We start from the raw sequence: 25,445 nt of genomic DNA on the forward strand, positions 1-25,445 counted from the left end.
TTGCCCTGGGACTGCCTGTGTGGGTATCTGGATGCGAAGTTTTGGCATTTTGCGTTCTCTTTTGTCGCAAACAAGTCTATTTGAGGTGTTCCCCAGAGCTTGAAGTAAGTGTTCAGAGTTTGGGGGTGAATTTCCCATTCGTGTACCTGTTGATGATCTCGAGAGAGATTGTCTGCGAGTTGATTCTGAATCCCTGGGATAAACTGTGCTATTAGGCGAATTTGGTTGTGAATTGCCCAATGCCATATTTTTTGTGCCAACCGGCTCAACTGCGTTGAGTGTGTCCCCCCTTGCTTGTTTAGATAATACATTGTTGTCATGTTGTCTGTTTTGACGAGAATGTATTTGTGAACTATTATTGGTTGGAAAGCCTTTAGTGCTTGAAAAACTGCTAGCAGTTCTAGGTGATTTATATGCAGCTTTGTTTGATGTACGTTCCATTGTCCTTGTATGCTGTGTTGACCGAGGTGTGCTCCCCACCCTGTCATGGAAGCATCTGTTGTTATTACGTATTGTGGCACTGGGTCTTGGAAAGGCCGCCCTTTGTTTAAATTTATATTGTCCCACCATAGAAGCGAGAGGTAAGTTTGGCGGTCTATTAACACCAGATCTAGAAGGTGACCCTGTGCTTGTGACCATTGTGATGCTAGGCACTGTTGTAAGGGCCTCATGTGCAGTCTTGCGTTCGGGACAATGGCTATGCATGAAGACATCATGCCTAGGAGTTGTAATATCATCTTTGCTTGTATCTTTTGTGTTGGATACATGCGTTGTATGATGTTGTTGAAGTTTTGAATTCTTTGTGGACTTGGAGTGGCTACTCCTTTTGTTGTGTTTATTATGGCTCCTAGGTACTGTTGTACCTTGCACGGCAGGATGTTTGATTTTGCGAAGTTGACGGTGAACCCTAGTTTGTAGAGGGTTTGTATGATTTGATTTGTGTGGTGTGAGCACTTTGCTAACGAATGGGTCTTGATTAGCCAGTCGTCTAGATACGGGAATACATGTATTTGCTGCCTTCTGATGTGTGCAGCGACTACTGCTAGACATTTTGTAAAGACTCTTGGTGCTGTTGTTAAACCGAAAGGCAATACTTTGAATTGGTAATGTATTCCTTTGAATACAAACCTTAGGTATTTCCTGTGCGATGGATGTATCGGTATATGGAAATACGCGTCTTTGAGGTCTAAGGTTGTCATGTAGTCGTGTAGTTTCAGCAATGGTAACACTTCTTGTAGTGTGACCATGTGAAAGTGGTCTGATTTGATGTATGTGTTTACTATTCTGAGGTCTAGGATTGGTCTTAGCGTCTTGTCCTTTTTTGGTATTAGGAAGTACAGTGAATAAACTCATGTGTTTATTTGTGTGTTTGGTACTAATTCGATTGCATTCTTTTGCAATAGTGCTTGAACTTCTGTCTCCAGGAGCTGGGAATGATGTTGAGATAAATTCTGTGCTCTTGGTGGTATGTTTGGAGGGAATTGTAGAAATTCTATGCAATAACCATGTTGGATAATTGCTAGAACCCAAGTGTCTGTAGTGATTTCCTGCCATGCCTTGTAATAATGACCTATTCTTCCCCCCACTGGTGTTGTGTGGAGGGGATGAGTGACATGTGAGTCACTGCTTAGTTGTAGGGGTTTTGGGGCTTTGAAATTTTCCCCTATTCCTAGGGAATTGCCCTCCTCTGTATTGGCCCCGAAAGCCTCCCCTGTACTGTCCCTGGTAACTGGACGGTGTTGCCTGTGAGGTGCTGGCTTGTGTGGCCTGACCCCGAAACCCCCCTCTAAAGGGTGTTTTGCGGAAGGTGCCGTAGTTTCCTCTGCTCTGCGGGGAGTAGAGTGCGCCCATTGCTTTAGCAGTGTCCGTGTCCTTTTTAAGTTTTTCTATCGCCGTGTCCACTTCTGGACCGAACAGTTCTTTTTCATTGAAAGGCATATTGAGAACTGCCTGCTGTATCTCTGGTTTAAACCCAGACGTTCGTAGCCATGCATGCCTTCTGATGGTCACAGATGTATTAATTGTCCTTGCAGCTGTGTCTGCTGCGTCCATGGAGGAGCGTATCTGGTTGTTTGAAATGTTTTGACCTTCTTCAACCACTTGCTTTGCCCTCTTTTGTAGGTCTTTGGGTAGATGTTCAATGAGGTGTTGCATCTCATCCCGATGGGCTCTGTCATAGCGCGCAAGTAGTGCTTGAGAGTTCGCGATGTGCCACTGGTTTGCCGCCTGTGCTGCGACTCTCTTTCCAGCTGCATCGAACTTGCGGCTTTCCTTATCTGGGGGTGGTGCATCCCCAGATGTGTGGGAGTTGGCCCTTTTCCTAGCTGCTCCTACAACGACGGAATCTGGTGGCAGCTGTGCAGTGATGAAAACAGGGTCTGTAGGGGGCGCCTTATACTTTTTTCCACTCTTGGTGTGATTGCCCTACTTTTGACCGGCTCCTTAAAAATTTATTTTGCGTGCCGGAGCATACCAGGGAGCATAGGCAGGCTTTGGTAGGAGCTGTGGGTGGAGGAGAGGGTGTTGAATAAAAAGTCATCCTCGACCTGTTCTGAGTGGAGGCTTACATTGTGAAATTGTGCTCCTCTAGCCACCACTTGAGAATACGCAGTGCTGTCCTCTGGTGGAGATGGCTTCGTAGGGTATGCCTCCGGGCTGTTATCTGACACTGGGGCGTCGTATAAGTCCCATGCGTCCTGATCCTGGTCACCCTGGCTCATGGTGGTGTGAGCTGGGGAATGTGATGGAGTTTGTGCTGGTGATACGTGAATTACAGGTGGAGGAGAGGGTGGTGGAGTAACCTTCTTCACCACCTTTGTTTGTGGTGTTTGTTCAGTTTGGAACTCCAGTCTTCTCTTTCTTCTAATGGGGGAAGGGTGCTTATTTTCCCTGTTCCCTCCTGTATGAAAATACGCTTTTGCGTATGGTCTACATCTGTAGATTGCAGCTCTTCCTCGAACCTATGCTTTCGCATTTGGGAGGTTAGTGATTGCTCCTCTGTATAAGAGCCTGAAACTGGGTCGGTTGCAGGTTGTTTTGGCACCGAAACCCTGTCTGCATCTTTTTTCGGCTCCGAGCTGACTTTTCTCTTTTTCGGGGCCGAAACCTCTCGGCGTCGATCTTCGTCGGTGCCGCTGTCTCGGCGTCGAGCCGTGTCTACACCGCTATCTCGGTGTCGATGCTTGTCTCCAGCACTTTCTCGGTCCCGAGAAGGCTGCGTACCGGTGTCTCGACCGGAGTCGGACGGTCTCGGCACTGTTTGGGCCTTTTTCGGTGCCGACGGTCGGTCACCGAATTTATGGGTGGAGCCATGGCCTGGTGGCAGTGGCGTCCCCTGGGCCTTGTCAATCTTCTTATGTGTTGTTTTCGATGTCTTACTCACGGTTCGTGGGTCATCGAATTCCTCGGAGTCCGATTCGTGGATCGAGAAGGTACCTTCCTCTTCTTGTTCCTCGAACTCTCGGTGGGCTGTCGGCACGGACGCCATTTGAAGTCTTCTGGCTCGACGGTCTCGGAGTGTTTTTCGGGACCGGAACGCACGACAGGCCTCGCAGGTGTCTTCACTGTGCTCAGGTGACAGGCACAGGTTACAGACCAAGTGTTGGTCTGTATAGGGGTACTTGTTGTGGCATTTGGGACAGAAACGCAACGGGGTCCGTTCCATCGGCGTTCTTCAGCACGCGGTCGGGCCGACCAGGCCCCGACGGGGGATCGAAAAACTACCCCGAAGGGCACCGGAGCTCTTCGATCTTCGATGCGGTGTTGAATCTAACTACACCGATCCCGAACGCAACAATACCGACGAAAATCTTCCGAAATTAGCTATCTTTCCGTTCCGAAACTCGGAGCGACAGGAACACGTCCGAACCCGATGGCGGAAAAAAAACAATCAAAGATGGAGTCGACGCCCATGCGCAATGGACACAAAAGGAGGAGTCACTCGGTCCCGTGACTCGAAAGACTTCTTCGAAGAAAAACAACTTGTAACACTCCGGCCCAACACCAGATGGCGAGCTATTGCAAAACATGCGAATCTACAGCGACAGATGCCATCGAACTCTAGTTTCCTAGGTTCTGGGGAGCCCCTAAATACTGAATTTAGGTGTGTGTTTAGGTCTGGGAGGGCAGTAGCCAATGGCTACTGTCCTTGAGGGTGGCTACACCCTCTTTGTGCATCCTCCCTGAGGGTAGGGGGGCACATCCCTATTCCTATTGGGGGGAATCCTCCAAAATCAAGCTGGAGGATTTCTAAAGGCAGGGGTCACTTCAGCTCAGGACACCTTAGGGGCTGTCCTGACTGGTGGGTGACTCCTTGTTTTTCTCATGATCTCTCCTGGACTTGACGCCAAAAGTGGGTCTGTGTCCAGGGGGCGGGCATCTATACTAGCTGTAGTGCCCTGGGGCATTGTAACACAAAGCCTGAGCCTTTGAGGCTCACTGCTAGGTGTTACAGTTCCTGCAGGGGGAGGTGTGAAGCACCTCCACCAAAAGCAGGCTTTTGTTTCTGTCCTCAGAGGGCACAAAGGCCCTCACCACATGGGGTCAGAAACTTGTCTCTCAGCAGCAGGCTGGCAATGACCAGTCAGTCCTGCACTGAACAATTGGGTACAATACAGAGGGCATCTCAAAGATGCCCCCTGTGTGCATTTTTTAATAAATCCAACATTGGCATCAGTGTGGGTTTATTATTCTGAGAAGTTTGATACCAAACTTCCCAGTATTCAGTGTAGCCATTATGGAGCTGTGGAGTTCGTGTTTGACAGACTCCCAGACCATATACTCTTAAGGCTACCCTGCACTTACAATGTCTAAGGTTTTGCTTAGACACTGTAGGGGCATAGTGCTCATGCACCTATGCCCTCACCTGTGGTATAGTGCACCCTGCCTTAGGGCTGTGAGGCCTGCTAGAGGGGTGACTTACCTATGCCATAGGCAGTGTGAGGTTGGCATGGCACCCTGAGGGGAGTGCCATGTCGCCTTAGTCATTTTCTCCCCACCAGCACACACAAGCTGGCAAGCAGTGTGTCTGGGCTGAGTGAGGGGTCCCTAGGGTGGCATAAGACATGCTGCAGCCCTTAGAGACCTTCCCTGGCATCAGGGCCCTTGGTACCAGGGGTACCAGTTACAAGGGACTTACCTGGGTGCCAGGGTTGTGCCAATTGTGGAGACAACGGTACATTTTAGGTGAAAGAACACTGGTGCTGGGGCCTGGTTAGCAGGGTCCCAGCACACTTCTCAGTCAAGTCAGCATCAGTATCAGGCAAAAAGTGGGGGATAACTGCAACAGGGAGCCATTTCTTTACAGGGCACAAGAAGAGTTTAGCCACCCTCAGGGACAGTAGTCATTGGCTACTGCCCTCTGACCCTAACGCACCCCTAAATTTTGAATCTAAGGCTCTCCCTGAACCCAGCTCACCAGATTCCTGGCGACCTACAAAGAAGGAGGAAGACTGTTGAGCTGAAACCCTTGCAGAAAAGAAGGAAGACAACTGCTTTGGCCCCAGCCCTACTGGCCTGTCTCCGGCTTAAGAGAACCTGCAAAAAGAACAAACGCATCCAGCAGGCCCAGCGACCTCTGCCAACTCCAGAGGACCGCCCTGCACCTAAAAGGCCCAAGAACTATCGAGGACAGCGGCTCTCTCCCAAAGAAACTTTCTACCAAGGACTCCCATCTCACTCCGGATGCATGAGTCCTGACCCATGAGCACCCAACGCCCATGGCCTGTGTCCAAGTGGTCCACCCAGCAAGAAAGGGTCCCCAGGCGATTGGTAACAAGAGCCCATCCTGGGTTGACTCATTCAAGACCCCATGATGACGCCTGCCGAGAGAATGCAGAGGACCTCCCTGACCACAAGATCCGACGCCTAAAGAGTACACTGCACTCGCAGCTCCCAGGACTTGGAGAACCTGACCACCGGTGCAGCATCGATCAGCAAACGGCCCTCTACCCTATCCGACCAGTAGAGTGCCTGAGACACCTCCCTCCCAGACCTCACCTGCAGCATCTGAGTGACCCCCGGGGTCTCCCATTGTTTCCTACTGAAAACCTGACGTCCTGTTGCCACTCTGCTCCCAGTCGCCCCTGTACCGCTGAGGGTATAAGTTTGGTGCCTACTTGGAGCCCCTCCAGTGCTCTTTCGATCCCTCTGGTCTGCCCTCTGAGCCAACCAAAATCCGAGGTTCCCCCCCCCCCCCCATCTGTCTCCATAGGAGCCAATGTTAATTTGGTTCCTCTTTGATCTCTGCACCCGACCAGCCCTGTGTTGCTTATGGGGAGTGTTTGGGGTTAGCTTGAACCCCCAACAATGGACTGCCTAAAACCCAGAGAAAGGAACTTCAAGTTGTGTACTTACCTATTAAACTGATCAATCTTTTCTTCCACCAGGAACTGCTGAAAATGGCACTGTCTACTTTTAAAATAGCTTTTTGCCATTTTAAAGAAATCTATACATTGTTGATGCCATTCAAAGTTCTAAGTATTAGTACCTTACATTTTAGGTACTAGAAATAAATTAACAAAATATATTTTTCTATATAAGAACCTATTGTCCTGGAGTTAAGTCACTGAGTGTGTGTGTTTCTTCTATTGCTTGTGTGTGTACAACAAATGCTTAACACTACCCTCTGATAAGCCTAACTGCACGACCACACTAACACAAATAGAGCATTAGTACTATCTATTATTGCCTTGGTCATGACTCTGTGGAACACATGGACTCTGCACACTATATTTCATTTGTATATAGTGTGTAAGAAAATGCCTTCCTTGGCTTGGTTACCTCCTAACTTGTTACCTTTTGTTGATGCCAGTTATGAATGAAAGTGTGCTGGGACCCTGCTAACCAGGCCCCAGCACCACTGTTCTTTCACTAAATTGTACCTTTGTTCCCACAATCGGCACAGCCCTGGCTTCCTGCTAAGTCCCTTGTAACCGGTACCCCGGTACCAAGGGGCCTGATGCCAGGGAAGGTCTCTAAGGGCTGCAGCATGTATTATGCCACCCTGGGGACCCCTCACGCAGCACATGCACACTGCCTCACCGCTCACAACCTGTGTGTGCTGGTGGGGAGAAAATTACTAAGTTGACATGGTACTCCACTCAGAGTGCCATGCCCTTAACCCACTGCCTGTGGCATAGGTAAGTCACCCCTCTAGCTGGCCTTACAACCCTAAGGCAGGGTGCCCTATACCACAGGTGAGGGCATATGTGCATGAGCACTATGCCCCTACAGTGTCTAAGCAAAACCTTAGATATTGTAAGTGCAGGGTAGCCATAAGAGTATATGGTCTGGGAGTTTGTCAAACACGAACTCCACAGTTCCATAATGGCTACACTGAAATTTGGGAAGTTTGGTATCAAACTTCTCAGCACAATAAATGCACACTGATGCCAGTGTGGAATTTATTTTAAAATACACCCAGAGGGGATCTTAGAGATGCCCCCTGAACACCAGTCCATCTCCTAGTGCTAGGCTGACCAGTTTCTGCCAGACTGTCACAACCAGACGAGTTTCTGGCCACATGGGGCGACTGCCTTTGTCACTCTGTGGCCAGGAACAAATCCTGCACTGGGTGGAGGTGCTGCTCACCTCCCTCTGCAGGAACTGTAACACCTGGCGGTGAGCCTCAAAGGCTTGTGCCTGTTACAGCACCCCAGGACATCCCAGCTAGTGGAGATACCGGCCCCACCGGACACAGCCTCCACTTTTGGAGGTAAGTTCAGAGGAGATCATGAGAAAAACAAGGAGTCACAACCTACCAGCCAGGACAGCCCCTAAGGTGCCCTGAGCTGAGGTGACCCCTGCCTTTAGAAATTCTCCATCTTAAGTTTGGAGGATTCTCCCAATAGGAATAGGGATGTGCCCAGTCTCCCCACAGGGAAGAGACACAAAGAGGGTGTAGCCACCCTCATTGGCTACTGCCCCCAGACCTAAACATACCCCTAAATTTAGTATTTAGGGGCAACCCTGAACCCAGGAAATCAGATTCCTGCAACCTAAAGGAGGACTGCTGACCTTAAAGCCCCGCAAGGACGACGGAGACACTAACTGACTTGGCCCCAGCCCTACTGGCCTGTCTCCAGAATCAAAGAACCTGCACATCGACAAATCCAGCGGGACTAGCAACCTCCAAGGACTCAGAGGGCTGCCCTGCATATAGAGGACCAAGAAACTCCCGAGAACAGGGTCACTGTTCAGAAACTGCAACAACTTTAATGAGACTTTCACTTCCCGCCAGAAGCGTGAATCTTCACTCTGCACCCGACGTGCCCAGCTTGAGGCCAGGACAACGAACACCGCAGAGAGGACTCCCAGGCGACTCCAACGACATGGACCCCATACGTTGACCCCCCCTGTACTCCCACAGCGACGCCTGCAGAGAGGATCCACAGGCTCCCCTTGACTGCGACTGCCTGGTAACAAAGGAACCCGTTGCCTGGGCCAAGCACTGCACCCGCAGCCCCCAGGGCAGAGAGGAACCACCTACCAGTGCAGGAATAACCAGCAGGCGGCCCTCATCCTAGCCCAGTCTGTGGCTGGCCTGAGAAGCCCCCCCCTGTGAGCTGCCTGCATCGCCTAGGTGACCCCTGGGTCCCTCCACTGCTTTCTATAGCAAAGCCGACGCCTTCTTTGCCTACTGCAGTCGGCCGCCCTTGTGCTGCTGAGGTTGTGTTTTGTGGGCTTGTGCCCCCCCCCCCCCCCAAAAAAAGTGCTCTACAAACCCCCCTGGTCTGCTCCCCGAGGACGCAGGTACTCACCAGTAAGCAGACTAGGACCGGAGAATCCCTGTTGTTCATAGGTGTGTTTTGGGCCCTCCTTTGACCTCTGCACCTGATCAGCCCTGCGTTGCTGGTGCTGTGGCTTTGGGGTTGCCTTGAACCCCCAACGGTGGGCTGCCTATTCCCAGGAGGCTGACTGTGTAAGTTCTTTACTTACCTAAAAAACGAACTTTTACTTATCTCCCCAGGAACTGTTGATTTTTGCAGTGTCCACTTTCAAAATAGCGTATTGCCATTTGTACCAAAACTGTGTACATTACTGTTTTAATTCAAAGTTCTATACATACCTGTTTGATGTACCTTGCAATTTATGTACTTATCTGAAATTTGAATCTTGTGGTTCTAAAATAAATTAAGAAAATCATATTTTTCAATATAAAAACCTATTGGCCTGGAGTGAAGTCTCTGAGTGTGTGTTCTCATGCATTGCCTGTGTGTGTACAACGAATGCTTAACACTACCCTCTGATAAGCCTACTGCTTGACCACACTACCACAAAATAGAGCATTAGTATTATCTAATTTTGCCACTATCAACCTCTAAGGGGAACCCTTGGACTCTGTGCACACTATCTCTCACTTTGAGATAGTATATACAGAGCCAACTGCCTACAGAGAGCCAGCTTCCTACACTGGGGGAGGACATTTCCAGAGATAAGTACTAGAAATCCCACAGGCATCTGGGTGCAGAGTTTTTAAATCAAGCCAGGTGTCCCATAGGCTAACACAGGACCATTGTGGTTGGATTTTTATGGAATCTGGTCCTTCCCAGTGGACCATGAAGAAACCAGTTGGCACAAAGGCTGTTAGGGAGTGCCCCTACCCATGGATACCCAGAAGGTGAGAATACTACACCAGGGAGCCCAAATGCATAGGGGTGAAATGCCATTGGAAATCCTCTGAGTCAACGGAAGCCTCAGCTATCCAGCTGCTGTCGCAACCCGTGGAACCCAAAGGGGGATTTTGGACAAGAGGAAACTCAAAAAGAAGGGGACAGTGTCCAGATCACTAGGGGATGTTCAGGCGGTGCAGGTAGGAAATGCCCACCCTCTTGGTGGTGAACTTCCTGAAGGACGGTGAAAGAAGAAGTCCAGAGAGATGCAGGAGATCCTTGGCAAATGCTAATAGCTAATGCAAGGAAGTTTGCCGATTTTGGAGGACCAGCTAAGTTCTAGTGACTTGACCCCTGGCGGGAAGTCAAGGCAGGCCTTCGGCAGGAACGAACGCCAGCCGGAGTTGGAGGAGCCCCCACGAGTGACCCACTGGCAGCAGGCACAGGGGAGTCACAAGGAGGTCTTATCAACACAACAAAATGGAGTACCATGTTGCAGAAGAGGAGCTGAATCTGGAGTTGCAGAGTGCTGGGGCTTCTTGGAGACCCAAGATCTTCTTGGAAGAAGAGCCAACAAGCCTTGGCAAGAGCAACAGTTGCAGTGCCCATGGATTCCATTTTAGTGGCTGCAGCAAGGATCCACAGCCTCCCAAGTTGGTCAGAAGACAAGTTGGACCCGGGAGGATCACAGAACCACGACCTGCGAGTCTGTCTCTCTACCAGCTAAGGCGTTACCAAAGGGAAGTAACTTGTCCATATGATAGACGACTAGCCGTAGATTCCTTATCTTACAATTAGATACCCAAGCAATCCCAACCCCGGGCAGAGGGACGCGAACAGACCAAACTAGTCTCTCTCAAAAAACAAAACAAAAAAAAAAGGGCAACACAAAGGAATACCCAGGGTCAAGAGAGTGGGCGAGAGAAAAACATAAGTGAGAAAATGGACTGCATATCCACCGGGGAAAAGATAAGTCATGGCTGATAAGGAAAATACTCCACCGAAGAATAGGCAGCAACCATCCCCAGAGGGGAGCGAAAACTGCAAAAAACATAAAAAATAAAATAAAAAAGGATGATGAAATGGAACCCCAGTAAGGGGCACCAGAAAAGACACACAGGTGACATAAAACGTGTAAAAGAGTATAAGTAGAAAGACTAGCATAACAGTGACATACAGCAGTCTCAGTCAGTAATGAGAGAGCACTCCAGTTAGAGTGGCGATGAAAAAACTGCAGGAGTACTGGAGGGTAAGCTCAGAAGGAGAGGAGAAACAGCTCAAGGCCCAAATGAGACAACAAAATGGGAAAAACTAGCAAGGCCTTGCACAAGTGCAATGTGTACAGATATACACCAGTCAGGGTATGATAGAAGGGGTAAGAGAGAGAGCACTGAAGTAGAACTGGAACAAAAAGGTAAAAGGAGCAGATGTTCCTGTGTGAGCGCAGAACAAAAATGAATGGCAGAAAAAAACTGACAGGGGAACTGGAGACAGAATTATCAACCACATACCCTGGCAGCCAAAGAACTGTGCAACAGAAAGCACAGATCACAAGGAAAGGAGCCTGTTCATATTCAAGAGCGGTGGCAGAAGTCGAACCCCGGAAGAGGGGTAGCCTGCAGCACCCAGACAACGGACCTAGCCACAGCTCCTTGAAATCACTAAGTAACGGAATCTAGCACCCAAAAGGAAAATGAGGGTCGGAAGAACATGGAGTCGGAGACCAGTGAAGTGAGAAAGTCTGAAAAGAGTCCGGGCCTGTGACCAGGTCCGAAGGACGCAAAAAGATGTTGAAATTGTCGCCAGCAATAAAATCCAAGAAAAAAGGATACCTCAGTAAAGGCCAAAAAGAGGAACCATACTGCCTCAAGAAGAGGGAGTACGGTAAAAGAACCCACAACATCCTGTGGAAAAGAAAGCAAGAACCTGTGAACAACATCATGGGGAGGATCCAGCTCAGCAATGAGCAGAAAGGAAGAAAACAATTTGAAATAGAGGAAAGGACCTCCTGGTTAAGTGTACAGTATGAGTAAAAAACTACAGTATAATGTTTTTTTTAGAATGTAGTTAAGCACAGAATCCCTGGGATGGGGAAGACAGTGCCTCAAGAGGTAAAAGGCACAATCATTGAGCTAGGGTGTAATGGTCCTGGAAGAAATGTGATCAACAGTGGGAACGTATAGAAATAAGAACACCCTAAAAAACAGGGAGTGGAACCTGCACAAATATGAGCCTGTAGCAGAAGAAAAGCAGTAAATGGAGAACCCATGAAAAAAGAAACCTTCCTAGAAGAAAAAAAGAACATTGAGGGACACCAGAGGTGAAAGACCCTACCAAAAGTAGGCAAGAATTGGCTCCCAGAGGAGTACAACAATATATGTCCACATGGTGAATAAAACAAGAGAAATGCGTAAAATAGCATCTACTATCAAAAGCTCAAAGAGCGAATGTCCAACCCAATCTCTTAGCAACAGAGATGAAAGGCAAAATGCCAAGGGCAAATCAAAGGAGAGGCAATGATGGCAGAATGTAGAACAGAGAGAAAAGCCACGAACCATGGTATAAAAAGACCAGTTGGAGGTGGAAGTCCCGCTAAGAAGTTCGCCAAACGAGAAGAGGGCATACTGCCAGTTTCAAAAGTAGAGACACTACCAAGCACATAGTGATAAATATGGTGGAACCATACTGTTACGGCTGTGGAATCAATCTCCTGGACAGAGAAGGCTGCTCCAGCCAAGGCACAAGATATGCTCCAGAACCACTGCTCTATTGAGCACACCAAAAGAAGCGCCAAAAGATTCAACGTGGATAACAAAAGCGCTACCAAGAATAAGAGTCTGAAGCGACCTAACTTACATAAACGCCATAACATGCCATGAGAAGTGGTATGTACGCCCACACCGGAGAGGAACTTGACAGTTCACATATAGTCATAACAGGCCATCACCTGTGCTAGAAGAGGAAGGACACTAATCCCCACCATGGGAATCACGAAAACGGCACAAGGCAGAATCTGGGTGTGCCCTAAAAAGCAACTTGCCATCAAATGCCATATCAAGTAGAGCATCTAGCACCAGAGATGATAAGATGGACGCTGCCGACCAAGCCCTGCAACGTATGGCAACAGAAGCAGCCATGATCCATCCAATGGAGTCAGTAGAATCCATACCGGATCGAACTGCAAGTCGAGCAGCCTGCTGACAATCTCTGATCAAAGACGTCAGAGCAGGGCGAACATCGTCAAAAAGCGATGGTAGTAAACGTTCCACAGAGTCCCAAAGAGCATGGGCAAGGTGGCCCATCACACAGGAAGTTTTGGTGGAACGAAGAGCAGCACTAGAAGAGGCTAAAATATGCCTTCCGGCAGCATTCAGCTGCCTAGAATTCCTGTGCGGCAGAGTAAGTGGAACCTGCTCCAGAGCAGGAACGCCTAAAGCAGTTTGAGCAACAAACCTCTGAGGTGAAGGGTGGTGGCAAAGACACAAGTGGTCTTCCTGTGCCGGCCGATGCCTGTGTGAAATAGAACGATCCACCGAAGGACCAGAGACAGGCTGATTCCAGACACGTAGAAGTATGTCGTAAAGAGCGTTGCAAAAACGCAGAACGGGTTCGGTGTTGGATTGATCTGGAGTAAAAGATAACAACAGATCAGTAGACAACTGCACCATTGGAAGACGCAAAGTCAAAACATCAGCCACCCACCTCAAAACATATGCAAATGCAGTGCTGGCCTCCGTCGGCAAGCCAGGGCACGAGAGCAGGCTAGATGATGGTGAGGAGTCTAGACCACTAGCAGTTACCAAATCAAATACCCAATCAGGATGAACCTGGAATGGGCCCCATAAGGGAAGCATGAGGATGTGCAAGAGGTTTAGAAAGTGGACCAAGCACAGAAGCCTCATGTAAAGTCGCAAGCGCCTCTCTCGGCGGCGGCGACTGGAAGAAGCTTCCTCAGAAGTGGAATCAGAACAGGAGCAATGCTGAGCCGAGAATCGAGTCTGAAGAAGCTTTAGGGGCCGCTCCCTCAAAGCTGTAGGATCCATGGCCCAACACTCAGAGCACGACTTTGGGTCGTGGTTGCGCGCCAACCACCACAAGCACACAAGGTGTGGAACCGTCATGGACATCGCCCATTGACACGATCCACAGGGCTTTAACACTATCTTATCTGGAGGACATCCTTGATGCACCAGGAGCGTAGACGCTCAAAAATCTTCAACAAAAAGTTGAAAAAAGACCAGTCAATAAGTGACTGAGGAGTATGTCTTCTCTGGATCAGCGCTGGCTGTGGGGAAAGAAAAGAACTGACGTCAGTGCACCAGGGAGGCACCTATATAAGACCTGTGACTTCATGTCCGGCACACACAATGCCAATAACAGACATATAGCCAACCAATGCCACCTGACAGCACACAGGGGTACTGCTAGAGTAAAATCTCCAGATCCAGACTGATGCCAGGTAAGGATTCTGCAACTAGAAGTCTCTATCAGATGCAAGGACACCACCGAGCAATGGTGCCACCTGTGGCCATGCAGGAGCTATAGCTATTAAAAGTTATAGTTTCACACAGACACCTGGCAAAATTCAAAAGGTGAGGAATCTGTAGTCATAAGTGTCCATCAGAAAAGTCAGTACTGCTTCACCTAAATTATCAGATACAACAGGTTATAATGGGCAGAACATTTTTTCCCTAATAGTGTCCACAGCTGTATTCATAATGTTTAGGCTAAGACTACAATGAACCTCAGATCTGTTTCGAGATGAGACTGATACAGTGCAGGGCCCATAATATCTCATTACGAGAAACTGATATTCACTTGCCATTATGCTGACAGTGATATAGCATAGTGATTTTCAGCTTCATATTTTCGAATGCATGGCCTTCTGCTCCCACCATGTGTGTCCACTGTTAGCATTACAGTAAAGTAAACCAGACATGGTGGCATGCCAACCTAAGAAAGAACCTATGTGACAACACGAAATGGGAATTAGCTGAAAGATCCAAATTCACCTACATGCATTTCTTGCACAAAAAGGTATAACATTTCTGTACCATCAGATGGAGAGGTCACTGCAGATGCAGGCAAAATAATAATAACCAAATTAGAAAAGAACCATATGCTACACTCAACGGCTCTGGTTTCTTTGTGATGAATGAAACACTGGTCTTGCCTGGCGCACTTGGCTAAATTGTGGATCAAGCAATGTATTTTCTTTTACTGTGTCAAAATTCGGAGCTCCTGCATATCTCAATATCAGGGAATCCTTAACATGGGCAATAACAGAGTCAACGCAAAGGTGAGGTTCTCCTAGACTTACCGTCGTCCTTCCTTTCTAAACAATATTAAGCTGGGATGAAATTAGTCATATGGGGTGTAGACGGGCCATTAGCCAACATATGAATGCACTCAAATGACACCAGAAACCTTTGCCAACAAGGTTATCTTTCAAAGTAAAAGCCCACCTACTCAAATGATAATTCAATTCTTGAGAATGATGGCTTCTATGATTTCTAAAAACAAGAGCTCTCACATGAATCACAAACAGAAATATGCTGCAAAACATTTGCTAACACTACATGCATGATCCCCCCCCCAAAAAAGGGGGGGGGGTATAAGGAAAAAGCATGAGACACTCTAGGGATAGCAGACAGAAAAACTACAGCACAGCCACAAGTATTTTTTGTTGCTGTGAAAAATAAGGTCATTGAAGGTTTTATAGATCCGCATTCCAAAAAGGAGGCATGGGAAAATAAGCACAATTGTGTCAGAGGGCTCCTTGATTGAATACCAAGGAACATAATTTTGCCTACGATTTTTCCAAGGGTACATTGGTGAAATATGAGAGAATCTTTCAAGTGAAATAATAAGCTGAACACATTTTCCCCTGCAAACTGATTTTTCACATTTGGTTGCAAAGGGGGAAGGCGGGTGGTCAGCGGGACTTCAAAAAAGGTTTCAAAACAGCTTACCTATTGGTATGTAGAATGGATGGATTCCAAAACAATATTCAACTGAAATTAGCTTCCGCTCTTTAAAACGGTCATAAATGCTTAGTTCGTTCTTGATATCTTCTGTCAAAAGGGTGATAGCTGAAAGCTTTTGTGACAAAAAAAGCAAGCACTCCTTCCGGGCCTGGAGAGCATAGGTAGCTGAGCAAGAAGTGGTCCCTAGAGAGAATGAGAAAAAAAAAACAGTTAACACCCTACACAAAATACTGATTCAGGACAAGTTAATTAACTTGGCAATGCTCTTTCTGATGGATACTCTAACCACAAATCAAATCATAAACATTTATAAAGTGCGCTACTCACCCGAGTGGGTCTCAAGACGCTAGGGAGAGGGGGTTACTGCTGCTCGAAGAGCCAGGTCTGGAGTCGTCTCCGGAATGCGGAGTGGTCCTGGGTGGTTCTGAGGTTGGTGGGGAGGGAGTTCCATGTTTTGCCCGCCAGGTAGGAGAAGGACCTCCAACCCGCCGTGGTGTGGCGGATGTGGGGGAAGGCGGCGAGAGCGAGGTTGGCGGAGCGAAGATGACGGGTGGGTGTGTAGAAACTGAGGCGGCGGTTGAGGTATTCGGGTCCCTTGTTGTGGAGGGCTTTGTGTGCGTGGGTGAGGAGACGGAAGGTGATCCTTTTGTTGACGGGAAGCCAGTGCAGGTGTCTTAGGTGGGCGGATATGTGGCTGTTGCGGGGTATGTCGAGGATGAGGCGGGCGGAAGCGTTTTGAATTTGCTGCAGACGTTTCTGGAGTTTAGCGGTGGTCCCTGCGTATAAGGTGTTACCGTAGTCAAGTCGGCTCGTGACGAGGGCGTGGGTCACGGTCTTTCTGGTGTCGGCGGGGATCCAACGGAAGATCTTTCGGAACATGCAGAGGGTGAGGAAGCAGGAGGATGATACGGCGTTGACTTGTTTGGTCATGGTGAGAAGTGGGTCCAGGATGAATCCGAGGTTGCATGCGTGGTCTGAGGGGGTCGGTGCGGTGCCAAGGGCCGTGGGCCACCAGGAGTCGTCCCAGGCAGTCGGAGTGTTTCCAAGGATGAGGACTTCCGTTTTGTCAGAGTTCAGTTTCAGACGGCTGAGTTTCATCCAGTCTGCGACATCTTTCATTCCATCTTGCAGGTTGGTCTTGGCGCTGGTGGGGTCCTTGGTGAGGGAAAGTATCAGCTGAGTGTCGTCGGCATAGGAGGTGATGATGATGCTGTGTTCGCGTACGATGTCGCCGAGGGGGCTCATGTAGACATTGAAGAGAGTCGGGCTGAGCGAGGAGCCTTGTGGGACGCCGCAGATGATCTCTGTGGGGTCTGAGCAGAAAGGTGGGAGGTAGACTCTTTGTGAGCAGTTGGAGAGTGGAGAGGTGATCCAGTGACCACAGAATATTTACATTGTGAATATTCCCCTAGGTGTCAGACTGATTCCGGAAACTCAAAAGCAGTACTCCTGCATGCCAGTAGGAGGTGTCATGGAGCACCTCATCCATATCATTCCACGCCAGAAGTGACAAGACAGGCCATATATAAGTGCAACCCAGGTGTGCTGCTTTTGAAGTCTTGTCCGCACCCTCAGACACAGAACCCATCAGTAAAATGGGTTAATCACTATGCAGATCTCTAGTTTGAGACCTTTTTCAACGGAAAAAAGTAAATTTCTTTAATAGGGAGGCAGAAGGGCAATGAGACGTGGTTAGATCGAATAGCCATCAGAAAGAGCAGATGGCTACTTCGAACTGCAGATTCCTCGCCTTCTGAAAGGATGCCAAAGGTGGAGTGTCTGTGTAATGGCTGAAATCAAAAAGTCCTGCAGGACGGAACTGGAAAAACACCTATCCTGGTGGACCGGACAGTGAAGGCAATAGCACTTCGTGAAAGTGGGCCCTGATGCACACAAAGCGGCATGGACGATATCCAGGACAGCCACTACACATGTTAGAGCAATAGTAGTGCCTTGGCTCCACTAGAATGAACCCTCAATCCTTCAGGGGGCTACTTCTTGGCAAAAACAAAGATTTCTATACAGAGCCCTAGCCACCTACAGGTGGCTCTTTTCTGCACTGTCTTGTCCTTTTTATTTGTCCACCCAAAGGTACTTGGCACGATCAGTGGAGAAACTGAGGGCTCTCTTGAGGTCTAGAGTGTAGTCTCCTCTTTCGAGGGGTGAGGTGTGGGAAGTTAAGTCTGAAGAGCGATAGCCAGCCTAACGTGGAACAGTACTACTACCTTCAGCAGAAATGCAGCTTGAGTTCTCAATATCAACTGAAAAAAGCGTCATATAAGGCAGCTGGACCATGAGGGTGTGTAGCATACTCACCCCACAAACTGACATAATAAACAGAATGATAGTTTTCAGGGTCAAGAGGCCTAGTGGACAACCGTGCACATTAGAAAAGTGAGAACAAAATTCAAGTTTTATTGTGATATCAAAAAGTGCTTTGGTGGGAAAATATGTTGTAAACCTTTATGAAATCTTGCCACAACAGTTAATTTAAACAAAGATGGTGCATTCCGCAACATCAAAAGAGCTGACAAATACTCTACCAGTACCCGCCAGAAGTCCTTGCTGGGCCAACTGTAGGAAGCTTGCTCTCTAGATGGTGCACTAAAAAGAAGTACACCTTCCGGAGAGTCCAGAGGATCCCCAATTGATTTGCAGAGTCAGAAGTAGATGGGGCTAATGCAATTTAGAAAAATAACTTTTCTCTTTATATAGGTTTCAAACACAAGAATTTCATAATCAGGTAAATAGACTTTCAAACATAAATACGTTTCAGTTTTAGAAATCAACAGTGCAATTTTCAGAGTTCTATCAATGTTATCCTAGGGAGGAAAACAATGTTCAAGAAACAGGGTTAAAAACGACTTATGAGGTGTTGCTCAAGATGGAAAGTAAGTACTGGGCACTGATCAGGATCACACCAACAGGTCACACCCGGCAGCACTGGAGCAGCCAGGTGCAGGGGTGCAGCAAGGCATCGAGTGCCCAATGGTTCTCTCTGGGAGTTGGACCTTGTGACAAACAGGCTGGAAGCTCTGATTAGGAAGCCAGTCAGGGACAACAAGTGAGTAGGTGGTAGACTTGGGGTACTCGGGATGTAGATGCACCTTTGGTTCTTTTCTCCAGGGGTGACGGATCCAAGGGTGTCCTTAGACATCTGGTTTTCTTGTCCGGGAGCAATCGTGGTCGGGGGTTCTGTGTGTTGAGGATGTAGGCATTGTCAGGGAGTCCGGCAGGGGTAAACCCAGGGTGGACTCAAGCTCTTAGGAGCTGGGGGGCATTGTTGGCATGAGTGGCCTACCTCAGATGGGGTCGGGCGACTGGTGCAGTGGTTGCTGAAGTGACTGGGTTTTCTCTCACCACATGGCAGTAGGAAAGGGGGCCTGCGTGCCGAGCCTGCAAGCAACTAGGAGGAGTCCAAGAAGGGTGAAACCTGAGTGGGCTCTGACTCTAGACAGCTGGGGAACTGGGCTGGCACTGTTGGTTGGCTTCACCTCAGATTGTGGTTTTAGGATGCAGCAGTCACCTAGAGTGTCGGGTCCTTGCTGTTTGAGGGTCCTTTCTTGAAACTTTGTTGCAGAGCAGTCCGCTGCCCATGGGAATCTGAGTCTTTGTAGAAGGCAGGCAGTTCTCCTGTGTTTCTTGGAGGCTCAGCTGCAGGACAAGTTGTCTTTTGGGCCGAGTATGCTGAGGTCAGCAGACAGGCTGGAGGGGCTGGTTCCAAGTCAGCAGCAACTTCTTTTCCTCTCCTGCAGGTTTGACTCTTCTTGATCCTTTGCTTCACAGACAGTCAGGATAGGAGTTCTAGGGTCCAGGGGTGTCACCTAAATACTCAATTTAGGGGTGTTACAGGGGGTGCTAGGTGGCAGCCAATGGACTGACTACGCCTTTCTTATGACGTAGGGTGGACTTGAGCTCTTCGGAGCCAGGTAATGTAGCTGGCCCCAGTGACCCACCTCCGCTGCAGTCAGGAGTTACAGTGCAGTGGTTGCTGTAGCTGTTGGATTTTCTCTACACAAGCCTGTGGAATCGGGGGCCAGCGTGCAGGGGCTGCAGGCATCTTAGGAGAGTCCAAGATAGATGAGACCACACTGGACTCAGGATACACAATATAGGGGTGTTACATGGAATGCCAGGCGGTAGCCAATGGGCTGACAACCTTGAGGGTGACTACACCCTTCTTATGACCACTATCGCAGGGAAGTGGGTATAGCCCTAAACCCTAGTGGCCTGATTCCTTCCAAAAAAGATGAAAGAATTAAAAAAAAAGTGATGTCCACTTTAGCTCATCCACCTTTGGGTTGGGACTGGCATGAAGTGGGCACACCACCTAATCTACCTAATTTTCCCACCTGTGCTGCTGCAAAAGTGGGGTCGGTCATCTCCACCATCTGGAGAGACTGGGGTCGCATTACAAATGTAGCTAGGCCTTTGAAGCTCCCAGTCCTGGAATGTCCATCCTGCCCCGGTGAGGTGATGATAACCCCAGCAAGGGCAGGCTTTTGTCTCTGGCCCTCAAGATCACCGACTCTCACCCTGGGGTGCCACAAACAACATCTGTGGTGGCCGAACTGGTCAGGAACAGTCAGTCGACCCACTAGTAGCTGACAGGTTTTCAGGGGGCACAGCTAAGGGACCCTCTGGGTGCAGATATTAATAAAGCCCTCACTAGCATCAGTGAGGGTTTATTAATCTGAGATGTCTGATACCAAACATTCCTCCATTCAGAGAAGCCATCATAGAGCTAGGGATCTTGTAGTAACCAGTGTCTAGCACACTTACTATGTCTTAAAATCAACAAATACACAGCAGGGGTATGTATGCTCATGCAGATATGCCCTCACATCTAATATAATGCACCCTGCCTTATGGCTAGAAGGCCTGCTAGAGGGGAAACTTATTTAAGTTAAATGCAGTGTTAGGCAACATGGCACACAAGCTGTGTGCCAGGTCGTGTTTTCAATTTTGGAAGCACCTTGTCATGAAGCCTGCAATGGCAGTCTGCATAAGGTTGGTGCTGGGTCCCTGTGTGTGATGTACATTTTGCTGCAGCTCTGAGGGACCCTCTTCAGTACCCATGCCCTAGTCACCAGGGGTACCATTTACTAGAGATTTATAGGGGGCTCAACGGCCTTGTCATTTGGGGATCAAGTGACCAGCTGTCTTGCTTTGGGGAAGGGCCAATGGCACTGGGAACCTGGTTAGCAGGAACCCAGTGCACTTCAGTCAAAGTTGCAACTCAAAACCAGGCAAAAAGTACGGCAACCAGAACCCAGCTCCCTACAGTCTCTTGAGAAGAACTACAGTAGGAGAAGCATGCATAATTCTATAAAAAACTATAAAGAAAAGACCACTGTGCAAGTAAAAGACCAAGAACAAATGTTCCCAGAGAGATAAAAGACAAGTTCCCTATAAGGAATACATAGAATACTACAAGATATTTAGTAACGCCTGTAAGGCATACAGAAAATGTGCTACAGAGAGAAGGGTACATACCATACCATTACGATCTCTAGAGCATGAAGTCATTTATAAGAGAAAAAAACAACAGTAAAAAATTAGAATACCTGCAGAGGCAGGAATACTGTACCAGGTGTCATCAGAAGGTGGAATGGCTCAGACTGAGTGAAAAAAGGGAGTTGCAACTTTGCACATCAGGATGTATAGGACTCCACATTTGAATGGCTCAATCTCCAAGTCACAAGAATAGACATTATAACAAATCTTTTCGGCCCTGGCTGTCCCTAAAGTGCTGTAACGCAGGCAGAATAGGCATGAGTGCCAAACTTGCAGGTGCCATCAAATGATCATGTCTGTAGGAAGCTGGCCTGGTGAGCAACTATGGTGTTATCACCTTACACCAGGTCCACGTATCCCCACTAATGAAGTGTAGGCAGTGTCTAGGAAGGCAGGGCTCAAGAGGTAGCTGTGGGCGAGCAGCCAAGACGTATCTAGGTGACATGCAAAGCTTATGCAATACCCCTACAGTCACACAGCACTATCACACATTAAAGAACCACAGTGTGAAAAAAGGAAAATGTCACTTACCCAGTGTGCATCTGTTCATGGCATGTTGTGCACTGGTTAAGTGACATTTACTGTTCGATGGCATGTGTAGCTGCAGATACACATGCTAAGCATAGACTAAAAAGCAGTTGCTCTCCCCAAGAAATGCGGTGGCTAGTCTGTAGGAGTTGGAGTTGTTTGAAATAATGTTCTTAAGACACCTTCACCAACATTGGCCTGTTGCTTTGAAAATACATCTACACAGTAATGCTTTGTAAATGTATGTGGTGTATGTGGTGTAGACCATATGGCAGTTTTACATATGTATGCCTTTGGTATGATTCTTAAAAACCCCATAAATGCACCTTTTTTTCCTAGTGGAATGTGCTTTAGGTGTGATTAAAAGTTGTCTTTTTGCCTTGATTTAACATGTTTGAATACATCTAACAATCCATCTTGCTAATCCTTGTTTAGAGAAAGGATTCCCTTTATGTGTATGTTCAAAAGGCAACAAAAAGCTGCTTTGTTTTTCTGAATTGTTTTGTTCTATCCACTGTTTGGTTTATGTGAAAAGGTGATACCACCTTTGGCAGACATTTTGGATTGTTGTAAGTACAACTTTATGTTTGTGTACTTGGAAAATGGTTCTTCAAGAGCAAATGCTTGTATTTCACTAACTCTACATAATGAATTAATAGCTACTAGGAAAGCAACTTTCTAGGTTAAGAATTAAATCTCACAGGAATGCATGGGTTCAAAAGGTGGGCCCATTTGTATTGCGGGTACAATATTGAGATTCCCAGCAGGAACAGGTGGTGTTCTGGGTGGAATAATACGTTTTATAACTGGGACTCTCAAGAGTGAGGTATGTTGTACAGTCTGCAAATATGCTGATATGGCAGTAAGATTAATTTTAATAAATGAGAAAGATAATGAAAATGTCACTTACCCAGTGTACATCTGTTCGTGGCATCAGTCGCTGGAGATTCACATGTTCGGCATAGCTCGCCATCTGGTGTTGGGTCGGAGTGTTACAAGTTGTTTTTCTTCGAAGAAGTCTTTCGAGTCACGTGACCGAGTGACTCCTCCTTCTGTCTCCATTGCGCATGGGCGTCGACTCCATCTTCGATTGTTTTCCCCGCAGAGGGTGAGGTAGGAGTTGTGTTGTAGTAATAGTGCCCATGCAATGGAGTGACTAAGTATGTACCTATTTAAGGTTAAAATAATATATATACAAATGTACAAAGTTGAAGCTAACTTCCAAACTGCTACAGGCTCCTGGGGAGGTGGGTGGGCACATGTGAATCTCCAGCGACTGATGCCACGAACAGATGTACACTGGGTAAGTGACATTTTCAGTTCGATGGCATCTGTCGCTGTAGATACACATGTTCTGCATAGACTAGTAAGCAGTTATCTCCCCAAAAGCGGTGGCTCAGCCTGTAGGAATGGAAGTGGTTTGAAATAATGTTCTTAACACGGCTTGACCTACTGTGGCTTGCTGTGCGGATAACACGTCTACACAGTAGTGCTTGGTGAACGTGTGTGGCGTAGACCATGTGGCTGCCTTACATATTTCTTGCATTGGGATGTTTCCTAGAAAGGCAATGGTAGCACCTTTTTTTCTGGTTGAATGTGCCCTTGGTGTAATGGGCAGTTGTCGTTTTGCTTTAAGGTAGCAGATTTGGATGCATTTAACTATCCATCTGGCTATACCTTGTTTTGATATAGGGTTTCCTGCATGAGGTTTTTGGAATGCAATAAATAGTTGTTTAGTCTTTCTGATGTTTTTCGTTCTGTCAATGTAGTACATTAATGCTCTTTTGACATCTAATGTATGTAGTGCCCTCTCAGCTACGGAATCTGGCTGTGGGAAGAACACTGGTAGTTCCACTGTTTGATTTAGGTGGAACGGTGAAATAACCTTTGGTAAAAATTTAGGATTAGTCCTTAGGACGACTATTTTTGTGTAGTTGTATAAAAGGTTCTTGTATTGTAAACGCGTGAATTTCGCTTACTCTTCTTAGAGATGTAATGGCGATGAGAAATGCAACCTTCCAGGTTAGGAACTGTATTTCGCAAGAGTGCATGGGTTCAAAGGGTGGACCCATGAGTCTTGTTAAGACAACATTTAAGTTCAATGAAGGACCAGGTGGTGTTCTTGGTGGTATAATTCTTTTAAGGCCTTCCATGAATGCTTTAATGACTGGTATCCTATATAGGGAAGTTGAATAGGTAGTCTGCAGGTATGCAGATATTGCCGCAAGGTGTATTTTAATGGAAGAGAAGGCTAGATTAGATTTTTGTAAGTGAAGCAAGTAACCCACTACGTCCTTTGGAGTTGCGTGTAAAGGTTGGATCTGATTATGATGGCAGTAGCAGACAAACCTCTTCCATTTACTTGCATAGCAGTGCCTAGTGGACGGCCGTCTGGCTTGCTTTATGACGTCCATACATTCTTGGGTAAGTTGTAAGTGTCCGAATTCTAGGATTTCAGGAGCCAGATTGCTAGATTCAGCGATGCTGGATCTGGATGTCTGATCTGTTGGTTGTGTTGTGTTAACAGATCCGGCCTGTTGGACAATTTGATGTGGGGCACTACTGATAGGTCTAGCAGTGTTGTGTACCAGGGTTGCCTTGCCCAAGTTGGTGCTATTAAAATGAGTTTGAGTTTGTTTTGACTCAATTTGTTTACCAGATAAGGAAGGAGAGGGAGAGGAGGAAAAGCGTAGGCAAATATCCCTGACCAGTTCATCCATAGGGCATTGCCTTGGGACTGCCTGTGTGGGTATCTGGATGCGAAGTTTTGGCATTTTGCGTTCTCTCTTGTTGCAAACAAGTCTATTTGAGGTGTTCCCCAGAGTCTGAAGTAAGTGTTTAGAATTTGGGGGTGAATTTCCCATTCGTGGACCTGTTGGTGATCTCGAGAGAGATTGTCTGCAAGTTGATTCTGGATCCCTGGAATAAACTGCGCTATTAGGCGAATGTGGTTGTGAATTGCCCATCGCCATATCTTCTGTGCTAGAAGGCTCAACTGCGTTGAGTGTGTCCCCCCCTGTTTGTTTAGATAATACATTGTTGTCATGTTGTCTGTTTAGACAAGAATGTATTTGTGAGTTATAATTGGTTGGAAAGCCCTTAATGCTTGAAAAACTGCTAGCATTTCTAGGTGATTTATATGCAGTTTTGTTTGATGTACGTTCCATTGTCCTTGTATGCTGTGTTGATCGAGGTGTGCTCCCCACCCTGTCATGGAAGCATCTGTTGTTATTACGCATTGTGGCACTGGGTCTTGGAATGGCCGCACTTTGTTTAAATTTATACTGTTCCACCATAGAAGTGAGAGGTAAGTTTGGCGGTCTATTAACACCAGATCTAGAAGGTGACCCTGTGCTTGTGACCATTGTGATGCTAGGCACTGTTGTAAGGGCCTCATGTGTAGTCTTGCGTTCGGGACAATGGCTATGCATGAAGACATCATGCCTAGGAGTTGTAATATCATCTTTGCTTGTATTGTTTGTGTTGGATACATGCGTTGTATGATCTTGTTGAAATTTTGAATTCTTTGTGGACTTGGAGTGGCTACTCCTTTTGTTGTGTCTATTATGGCTCCCAGGTATTGTTGTACTTTGCACGGCAAAATGTTGGATTTTGCAAAGTTGACGGTGAAACCTAGTTTGTAGAGGGTTAGTATGATTTGATTTGTGTGTTGTAAGCACTTTGTTAGTGAATTGGTTTTGATTAGCCAGTCGTCTAGATACGGGAATACATGTATTTGCTGCCTTCTGATGTGTGCAGCCACTACTGCTAGACATTTTGTAAAGACTCTTGGTGCGGTTGT

The 25,445-nt window shown here is 47.4% G+C and overlaps 1 protein-coding gene across 1 annotated transcript in view; it reads right to left on the bottom strand.

Moving 5' to 3' along the window:
- Positions 1–25,445, bottom strand: part of MDN1 (midasin AAA ATPase 1) — a 1,740,009-nt gene that overhangs the window by 985,585 nt on the left and 728,979 nt on the right. The window contains exon 35 of the mRNA XM_069235499.1: positions 15,584–15,781. Coding sequence (XP_069091600.1) covers positions 15,584–15,781 — 198 coding nt within the window. The remainder of the gene's footprint in view (positions 1–15,583; positions 15,782–25,445) is intronic.

This window comes from Pleurodeles waltl, chromosome 5 (genome assembly GCF_031143425.1).
Source record: "Pleurodeles waltl isolate 20211129_DDA chromosome 5, aPleWal1.hap1.20221129, whole genome shotgun sequence".
In the NCBI taxonomy this organism is placed as follows: domain Eukaryota; kingdom Metazoa; phylum Chordata; class Amphibia; order Caudata; family Salamandridae; genus Pleurodeles; species Pleurodeles waltl.